The following is a 10,274-nucleotide window of genomic DNA, read 5'->3' as shown; positions in this document are numbered from 1 at the left end:
GACATGGCTACATTGTTTAATCAGGTACAGATCTGATTTGGATTTTTCCAGCATTTCTTTGGGTTTACATGCACTTTAAAAATGTCTGGTATACAGTTCTATGAAACTTTATCAAATGTGAATATTCCAGTATCCATTACTACAATCAGGATACAGAAATGTTTCATCCCTACAAGGGACACTCCCTCCTGTTACCCGCTACGAACAGCACGCTTCCCCAAACTTTAACCCCTTGACACCGCTGGTCTGTTCTCTCTCACCATTGTTACCAGATAGAGAATAGGTTCCAAACTCAGGTTCGGCCGCTCGCTGCTGCAAAACCAATACTCGATACACAAGTGATGGTGGGAAAAGGGAAGTTTTTTATTCAGGAAGCAGGCAACCTGGGGAGCTGGTGGACTCATGTCTCAAAGACCATCTTCCCCGTATTTTTTTTCTTTTTCATCACAGCAGTGATCTCGCGTACTCAGTGCGATCCATTAATATTTGTATTCAGCAGTTTGTGTGTACTTGGAACCTCTGAGCCTGTGGAAGTCAGATCTTAATTGAATGTCGACAAGGCAAGAGAAGTGGACGGATTTGCTGTGGGTAAAGTTGGCCAGTCTCTGCCAGTTGACTTGAAGAATATAATTTACTACAGTTTGCAGCAGGTAGATGCCATTGAGGCTCCAAGAGGCAAAGCAATTGTACAAAGCAATACAGTCAGGCAGTGGCAAGAAGGGGCTGGGAACCCATCAGCCTGGCTCCAGGGTTCCTAAGAAGCAGTATAGCCTGGTTTCTAAAACTATAGTCTTGGGGCGCCTGGGTGGCTCAGTTGGTTGGGCGTCCAATTTTGGCTCAGGTCATGATCTTGCGGTTCGTGAGTTCGAGCCCCACATTGGGCTCTCTGCTGTCAGCTTGGAGCTCACTTCGGGTTCTCTTTCTCTCTGCCCCTCTCCCACGCGTTCTCTCTCTCTCTCTCTCTCAAAAATAAGCTATGATCTTTGGAAGCAGCCAATTTGCAAGCCCTCATATCCCATGGCTCTCTGGGGCTGCTTCTCCCTCTGTAAACAGGGAGCAGTAGAACCTAGTTTGCAGACCTGTGGTGAGAAATTAGAAATGAAGTAAGGGGCACCTGGGTGGCTCAGTCGGTTGAGCATCTGATTCTTGATTTGGGCTCAGGTCTTGATTTCCGACTTTGTGAAATCCAAACCTGCTTCCGGCTCTACACTGACAGCGTGGAGCCTGCCTGGGATTCTCTCTCTCCCTTTCTGCTCCTACCCAGCTCGCTTACCCTATCTCTCTCTAAATAAATACATTAACTTTTTTTTTTTTTTTTTTTTTTTTTTTAATGACGAAAGTAAAGCGTGGAGCTGGGGGCCTGCGCCACGACATGTGTTCTAGAAACATTAGTGGTTCTTATCTTTTCTATTACTGTCTTGTCCCTCCCTCTGAACAATTTCTAAGGGCGGGCAGCTTTCTGAGCAAAACAGTTGGGAGAAGGAGGAATAGGGACAGCCCCTAAGGGTGGAAGGTTGACAAGAAAAAAAGCCCTTCTTGGGGCGCTTGGCTGTCCCAGTCCATAGATCATGAGACTCTTGATCCCTGGGCCCTATATCTGGTATAGAGTTTACACAAGCAAAAAGAAAAAAAAAAGCACTTCCCGTTATGTCAGGTGGTGAGAAGTCGCCCTCTGCAAGGTATGAAGCATTTCTGATCCCACCCCCTGCAAGGCGGAGCCAACGGTGCGCTCTTCCAATGGGGATGCTACATTTAAAAGACCTCCTCCTTTGCATTGGGACTGGAGGGGCGGGCAGGCCTAGTGGCCAATGAGAAGTGGCGTAGGGGCAATGGGGGGAGGAGAAATGACCACGCCCCCCTGTGGGCGGGGTGTCAGGCTTTCAATTTGCAACAAGAGGCGGCTGGACTTAGGGACTCAGCATTTTTGCGATGGCGCTGCGCTGGGGCATCGTGTCAGTCGGCCTTATCTCCAGCGACTTCACGACGGCGCTGCGGACGCTGCCTCGCTCTGAGCACCAGGTCCACACTCCCTCCGGAATCCTGTGGAAGAGCAGGCCGGGGAGCCGGGGCTCCTGGGTCTGAGGGAGGAGGGAGTTAGGGTTCCCTACTCTTTTCTCCACTTCTGTCCGAAACTGGAGTTTCGTCAAGTTTGGGAGGGTTTTGTTCTGAGCTACTGTGAAGAGAAGAAATTTAGGTACTAAGGTGTCAAATGATCGCTTGTCCCAGATCTCTCTTTCCCAGGACCCGTGTCCAGCCCCCCTCACCTCCTTCCCCAGGACCGTACCTCCCCGCCTCCGCCCTGGGGGATATAGTTTTTCTTACCCGGGGCCTTCTCCATCACCTCTCTCCCAGCCACCTGCCCCGCGCCTGCGCCTTCCCCAGTCCCTCTAGTCTGACCCTAGCGCCCCTCCAGGTGGTGGCGGTAGCAGCCCGCGACCTGAGCCGGGCGAAGGAATTTGCGCGGAAACATGACATCCCCAAGGCCTATGGGTCCTGTGAGGAGCTGGCCAAAGACCCGAATGTGGGTGAGTGACAAGGGCCTCCGAGGCCCCCGCGGCGCTGCCTCTAGCTAGGCTGCTCCGTAGGATAAGCAAGGCTCTGCGGGATGGGCCAATCCCTGTGTGCTTCTGGAAGGATCTGGGGCTGGCAGGCAGAACTGTAAGAACGGGCTTGGTCTGGGATTAGCGGTCTGGTATGAAATTGCATTTAGGGACCAGTCCAGGAGGGGCTTGAGTTTCTAAGAGAGCCCTTTCAGGCTTTAAGTAAGCTCTGGGGCCAGGGCTGCTGTGTTCTGGAATGGCCTGGATGGAAAGGCAAGACGGTGTAGTTGCACAGCAGCCTGACCGGAGGTAAGCTGCCTCAGCTGGCATTGTCCTCTCCTGCTTGCCCTTCTCAGTTTCCTCATCTGTAAAACGGGCAAAATAATGGTATCTACCTCTTGGCGTAGAACTTCGCCCAAGGTCTTAGTATGTTGGGGGCGGGAGCACTACGTTGGGGGCGGGTCCCGGAAGTCCGGGGTGGGCAGGGCTTCTGATCTCTTGACCTCCTCCCTTCCAACTAGAGGTGGCCTACATTGGCACTCAGCATCCCCAGCACAAGGCCGCGGTGTTACTATGCCTGGCAGCGGGCAAGGCCGTCCTGTGTGAGAAGCCCATGGGCGTGAATGCTGCGGAAGTTCGAGAAATGGTTGCCGAAGCCCGGTCCCGAGGTCTCTTCCTTATGGAGGTGAGGGTGCGACCTTCCAGCCTCCAATGTAGCGCTTGTCGCCATTACTAAACGCCAGTGGACGTTTTTGGAAGAACACAAAGGCAGGGTTTGTCAAGAATTAAGTTGTCCACAAAGTGCACTGGGGTTGGGGTGTTTTCCCGGACGTGGCTGAGCGATGCCATGAAACCTACTAGCAACATCTATGAGGAGTGAGAGCCATTGCTTTTGGCCGTTAGCAAACATGGCAGCCTGAAAGATCTTTGCTCCGCTTTTCAAAGAGAGATGCCAGCTGTGAAAATGGCACAGAATAGCAATGGGCTTACTTTCGGTGGATTTCCAAGGATAGTGGTCAGAAGGCCGAGGGCACACCCACCAACTCTCAAGGTCAAACTGCCTTTGTTTTCGCCCTTATCAGACACGGCTACTTACCGGGGCCATTTGACAGCTTGCAGAATGCCAGTAATTAAGATGGCTGCCAAATGGCAATGGATAGCGCCAGCAGTTAAGATGGCCGCCAAATGATCTCCCGAAGCTATTTTCATGTTAAGGAGTCTCCTGGTCCTTAAATGCTACCTTGCTGTAGGTTCTGCCAGTAGTGGTAACGGCTGCCTCTTACCTCCCCAGGTTCTATCTAGCTGCCCTGTCCCCAGTATTGCTCCTAGTCTGCGAAGTTCCCTATGCCTCAGAAATAGTCAAGATTTGATAGGGTTACTCAGGGCTTCTGGTTCTCACTGTGCCTGGACAGTGCTAAGATTCTGAATTTATTGCTTCCTCATTTTTATTAGCACCTGATACATTTCAGATCCAACCCTAGGAGCCGGGGTTCATTAGGTGTGAGATACAGGCTCAGATTTCCACGAGCTGCAGATCTGCTACCGTCACAGAAGTGGGCTCTCCCAATGCCCAGTTGCACGGACTTTCGTGGATACAGCACCGGGCGGTTGACACAGCACGGGGGCACCAGCCCAGTGTAGGGGATAGTCAAGGAAGTTTCGTGCAGGTAGGGGCTGACCTGAGCCTTAAAGGAAAAGTAAATTGCACAGGGAAATGGGCCAGAGAGGAAAAGCAGAGTTAAGACTTAAAGAGGACAAGAATGGGCAGATTTCACCTATGTAGTGTGAACTTGACCTTGGACAGACTTTGGAGTCAGAGGACTCTAGATTTCTCACCAGTTCCTAGCTCTGTGATCTTGGGCAAGTAATTTGACCCAACCGGGCCTCAGTTTTCTCGGCTATAAAAGGGACATATGATAGCTACCTGGCAGGGAGATTGGGAGGAATCATTATGCAAAGTATGTGTCTTGCCCCTAATACATACTCTGTAAATGGGAATTGATAATAAGCATTGGGGAGCCATGGGCAGGGGTGGGACAGGGGCAACTCTAGGAGAAGGAAAGATGCCTCTGGGGCCAGGTCGGGGGTGGTCCGAACGGGGGGGGGGGGAGACTGTGTTATCAGTTTGCCATTACAATGTACTACCACAGACTGGGTGGCTTAAACAACAGAGATGTATTTCCTCCTACTTCTGGAGGCTAGAAGTCTAGAAGAAGTCAGGGGCTAGAAGATATCAGCACGGTTGGTTTTTCCTGAAGCCTCTCTCCTTGGCTCATTGATGGCTGTCTTCTCCTGTGTCTAAATGTGGCCTTCCCCATGTGTGTCGCCGTCCTAACCTCTTCCTGTTGGATTAGGGCCCACCGTGATGACCTCATTCCAACTTAATTACTTCTTTAAAACCTGGTCTCCGGATACATTCACCTTGGGAGGCCCTGGGGGGTTAGGACCTCAACATGAATTGGGTGGGGGGCACAGTTGAGTCTATAACATTGGGGGACTGGAGTAATGGTGCAGATGAGAAAAGATAAGGCTAGAGCTGCTCCTATGGGAATGGAGAGGCGAGGTGGAGCCAGGGAGAGTTAGGGGCACAACTTGGGGACTGATGGGTTGTGCAAGGAAGGGGGACAGGTCTTGTTTGGATAGTGGGGAGGAGCGGGGACCCCCTCAAGATTGGGCTGCAGAAGGGAGAGGAACTGGTTGGTTAATTCCTGGGTCCTGACGCCCTTCCTTTCTTTTCAATGGTCTTGCTCTCTCCCTCTGTGGTGTGCAGGCCATCTGGACCCGCTTCTTTCCTGCTACCGAAGCTCTGAGGTCCACTCTGTCTCAGGGAACTCTGGGGGAACTCCGGGTGGCTCGGGCAGAATTTGGGAAGGACCTCACCCACATCACCCGGGCTGTAGACTGGGCCCAGGCTGGCGGTGGCCTACTGGACATCGGCATCTACTGTATCCAGTTCATCTCTATGGTCTTTGGTGGGCAGAAGCCAGAGAAGATTGTAGCCATGGGAAGGCGCCATGAAACAGGTACCGTCTATCCCGGACTATACAATGGTGGTAAGAGTCATCCTCTCTCGCTGGGAGCCCTGAGCCGGGAATAAGTCTCCTAGCCCATGAAAATCAGGTTAGACAGCTGGAGGAACTTTCTTCCTGACGTCAAAGAGGATCAGAGTTGAGAGTGTGGGCAGGCTCTGCACTGGGAATTGCTGTGTGATCTTAGCCGAGGGACTCAACGGCTCTGAGTCCCGGTTACTGGTCAAATGTCGACAATAGGGTGGTCGTAGGGGCGCCCGGCTGGCTCAGTCGGTAGAGCATGCAACTCTTGATCTCGAGGTCTTGAGCTTGAGACTCGTGTTGGGAGTGGAGAAGGAAGGAAGGGAGGAAGGAAGATAATACTAGGGTTGTCATAAAGAGCTCATTAACGAAGTCTTTTCAGCTAGCTGGTTTGGCCTCGTGCACGCTGTCGGTGCAACAAACAGAAGGCAGGGCGCAGCGTGCAAGCATTTTTCAAACTTTCGTTTTGTCCCTTGTTTGCTACTGTTCCATGGCCCAACGTCACCTGATTTCAGAGGTGAGCCAATAGACTATACCTCCTGATGGAAGGAGCTACAAAGTCCTACTGTAGAGGGGCCCTCACAGGGTAAGGAGAGGAATTCTGTGGCCATCTTTGCATACAGTACCCCAGGAGGCAATGACTGACCAGGAAAATATATATGGGTGAAGGTCACACTCTAGAAAACCTTCTCAGGCTAGTATCTGGCCAACTTTTAGACTAAATAGTAGCTCTAAAAACAGATTCTATTTATCAGGGCGCCTGGGTGGCTCAGTCAGTTAAGCGTCCAACTCTTGGTTTTGGCTCGGGTCATGATCTCACGGTTCGCGCGTTCAAACCCCATGTGGGGCTCTGTGCTGACAGTGTGAAGCTGCTTGGGATTCGCTCTCTCCCTTTCTCTCCACCCCTCCCCTGCTCAGGCTCTCTGTCTCTCTCAAAATGAATAAATAAAGTTAAACACAATAATTTAAAAATAAGGGTGCTCGGGTGGCTCCGTTGGTGAAGTGTCCGACTTCAGCTCAGGTCATGATCTCATGGCTCATGAGTTTGAGCCCCGCATCAGGCTCTGTGCTGACAGCTCAGAGCCTGGAGCCTGCTTCGGATTCTGCCTCTGTCTCTCTCTCTGTCCCTCCCCTGCTCGAGCACTATCTCTCTCTCTCTCTCTCTCTCTCTCTCTCTCTCTCAAATATAAACATTAAAAAAATTTTTTTACAGAATTTATAAATAAATAAATAACAGATTCCATTTATCAAGTGCGTCTTCCACATTAGGGTTATTACAAGGATGATCCCCCTGAGCTAGATATATTATAGTTGCCCCCATTTTACAGGTGAGGACACTTGAGTTGCAGACAGGGACAGTGACTTATCCAGGCTCACAGAGTCGATCCAGCATAAGGACTTGGGCTAATCTGGAACCAAAGAGAATTAGGTCAGTAGGTTCTTCCATCTATGGCGTGCATGATGTGTTCCTGAACCAGGCTGCTACTCCGCAAGCTGTATTTAATTTTCAACTAATGCTTATGTAGCACTTACTGTAATCTAAATAGCATTCTAAGTGCTTTGTGCATTTTTTTTTTATTTTTTTTTTCAACGTTTTTTTATTTATTTTTGGGACAGAGAGAGACAGAGCACGAACGGGGGAGGGTCAGAGAGAGAGGGAGACACAGAATCGGAAACAGGCTCCAGGCTCCGAGCCATCAGCCCAGAGCCCGACGCGGGGCTCGAACTCACGGACCGCGAGATCGTGTCGGACGCTTCGTCCGACGGACGAAGTCGGACGCTTAACCGACTGCGCCACCCAGGCGCCCCAGTGCTTTGTGCATTTTACGTCATTTAATGTAATACCTGTAATAACTTGGATGAGACAGTTTCAATTATCCCCATTTTATTTAAAAAATTTTGGGGGCGCCTGGATGGCTCAGTCGGTTAAGCATCCGACTTCAGCTCAGGTCATGATCTCACAGTCTGTGAGTTCGAGCCCCGCGTCGGGCTCTGTGCTGACAGCTCGGAGCCTGGAGCCTGCTTCAGATTCTGTGTCTCCCTCTTCCTCTGCCCCTCCCCTGCTCATGCTCTGTCTCTCTCTGTCTCAAAAATAAATAAAAACTTCAAAAAATAAAATTTTTTATTTTTTTATTTTTTTTAAGTTTATTTATTTATTTTGAGACAGCGAGTAAGTGGGGGAGGGGCGGAGAGAGAGGGAGAGAGAGAGAGTCCCCAGCAGGCTCCACGCTGACGGTGTGGAGGCTCGAACTCACAATCTGTGAGATCATGACCTGAGCCAAAATCAAGAGTTGGACGCTTAACCGACTGAGCTACCCAGGTGCCCCCCTCTATTATCCCCATTTTATTTTATTTTTAAATATTTTTAAGTGTTTATTTTTGAGAGAGAGAGCGCGCACGCACATTGGTGGGGGAGGGGCAGAGAAAGAGAGAGTCAGAGAATCCAAAGCAGACTCCACGCTGTCAGTGCAAAGCCCTATGTGGGGCTTGAGCCCACGAACTGTGACGTCACGACCTGAGCCGAAGTCCCACGCTCAACCAACTGAGCCCCCCACGCGCCCCAATTATCCCCATTTTAGAGCCGAAGAAACGGATTCTCCCAAACCTATACAACGGGTATTTGCAGAGGATGATGTTGAGGCTCTGATACATTAAGTCTCCGTCCCTCTCTTTTTATTTTGGTAACAGCTTTCCTGAGATAGAATTCGCACACCGTATAATTTATCCATTCCAAATGTAGAATTCCATGGCGTTAGTATATCCACAGAGTTGTGTAGTTAACAGGACCCATTTTAGAATATTCTCATCACTCTAAACAAACAAACAAAAAAAAACCACCCAAAAACCTATCCCCACAGCCAGTCCTCCCATGGCCCTGAGCCCTAAGCGGGCACCAATCTCCTCCCTGTCTCGGGGTCCGCCCAATCTTGCACACTTCACACAAGTGGAGCCCGACAGCAGGCCAACTTCTATGTCTGGCTTCTGTCACTTCGCCTGGTGCTTTTTCGCGGCTGCGTTAGAGATGAGACCTCTGGCCCAGGGCGCCCTAGGCAGGCTCTGAGGCCAGGCCTTCTCCCGTGCTGTGCCTTCCGCAGGTGTGGACGACACCGTCACTGTGCTCCTCCAGTACCCAGGAGGGGTCCACGGCAGCTTTACCTGCAGCATCACTGCTGAGCTCTCCAATGGGAACTCTGTGAGCGGTACCAAGGGCATGGCCCAGGTGAGGCGGGACTGGCCAAGCCAGTGGGACTGGTCCCAAGTGCTGGGAACTGGGAACCGGGAACCGTGGCCCCTGGCAACAAGAGTGGGCCCGCTCTGGTTGCTGGAGCTGGCTGTGGGCCGAATCGGCTTTTTCCCCCAGCACTGCTGAGGAATCCATCCCTGACCACCAGGCTTTGGGATGGGTTTGGCTCTCCGGGCTCCTTCCTGACCGTGAACTTAGTCTGTCAGAAACCCTTAGGCCTGAGGAGAAACCGTTATCGACCGTGCTTAGAGGACAGCTGTGGCCTTTGGGATTGCTTCCAGGACGGGATCTGCGCCTGACCAAAGAGCGGCTTCATTGGGCTTCGTGGGGCCCTGTCGCTAGAAAGAAATCCTGTTCTTAGAAGAAGAGTTTGGGCCTTGCCCCAGACTTGAACTGCAAAATTTGGACCTTGCCCTGGCCACATCTCTATTTCCAGTTTGGCCTAGACTTGGGTATGGAAATAATGGAGGCTTCCCAGGGCTCTGGGGCCAAAAACTCAAGTCACCTAGGAGATAAGAAGGTGCTGGATTATCTAAGTCTCCTCCTGGAAAAGGGGATTCACACACAGATAAGCTGTCTTCACTGGGCCTAAGCATCAGGTGAGAGAGGGGTTTGCCCCGGGGGAGATGAACAGACAGGCTTCTAGTGGGACAGTCATGCTGTTGAACAAATCCCCCAGTGAGGGGGTAGGGGGGCAGGCCCTCCTGAGGTTGGAGGGTAACCAACCTCTAGCCGCCAGGTGTGAGAGGGAGGCCCCTAAGCATCATTAGGCTGGAGCCCCCCAGGCAGCCACCTCTTATCTGTCCCCAGATCCTCAGCCCCTGCTGGTGCCCAACAGAGCTGGTGGTGAAGGGAGAGCATAAGGAGTTTGCGCTGCCCCCAGCCCCAGACAAGGAGTTCAACTTTACACATGGAATGGGCATGACTTATGAGGCCAAGCATGTCCGGGAGTGCCTACGAAAGGGTAAGGATGTGGAGGAGGGGTGAGAGGGTGGCAGGGCGGAGAGAGGCAAGCCTGGTAGGGGAGTGGGCCACTCCTCACCCCTTGGCCACTCTCAATAGCTGTCTGGAACTACAACTCCCAGGATCCCCTGGGGGCATCCATCTGCACAACCCATGTATTACTTTTGTGCTCCATGGGATTCTGGGGATGGTAGTTCTTTTGATCTTTGAGGCGTGCATAGGAGGGGTCCCTAACCGTACTCTCCCCCAGGCCTGAAGGAAAGTCCTGTGATTCCCCTGGCGGAAAGTGAACTCCTGGCTGACATCCTTGAGGAAGCGAGGAAGGCCATTGGGGTCACCTTCCCCCAAGACAAATGCTGATGCGTGCCCCGAATAAATAAAGGCATGGTTCCCACAGAAATCTTAGCGATGGTGGTTTGGTGGGAGCTGGAGAAAGCCCACCCATCAAAGGGGTCACTAGTGAGTAAATTTGGTAGA

At 51.6% G+C, this 10,274-nt stretch overlaps 1 protein-coding gene across 1 annotated transcript; it reads left to right on the top strand.

Moving 5' to 3' along the window:
* The first annotated feature begins 1,870 nt into the window (after positions 1-1,870).
* Positions 1,871-10,197, top strand: DHDH (dihydrodiol dehydrogenase). Its single transcript, XM_049620807.1, has 7 exons — positions 1,871-2,019; positions 2,414-2,525; positions 3,062-3,225; positions 5,311-5,563; positions 8,686-8,810; positions 9,645-9,798; positions 10,048-10,197. Exons 1-7 carry the CDS (start codon positions 1,930-1,932, stop codon positions 10,155-10,157), a joined length of 1,008 nt encoding a protein of 335 aa, XP_049476764.1. The 5' UTR covers positions 1,871-1,929; the 3' UTR covers positions 10,158-10,197.
* The last annotated feature ends 77 nt before the right edge of the window (positions 10,198-10,274 follow it).

This window comes from Panthera uncia, assembly GCF_023721935.1.
Source record: "Panthera uncia isolate 11264 chromosome E2 unlocalized genomic scaffold, Puncia_PCG_1.0 HiC_scaffold_19, whole genome shotgun sequence".
In the NCBI taxonomy this organism is placed as follows: Eukaryota; Metazoa; Chordata; class Mammalia; order Carnivora; family Felidae; genus Panthera; species Panthera uncia.
Note: the sequence above shows the minus strand (reverse complement) of the source record. Positions and strands in the feature narration are given on the sequence as shown.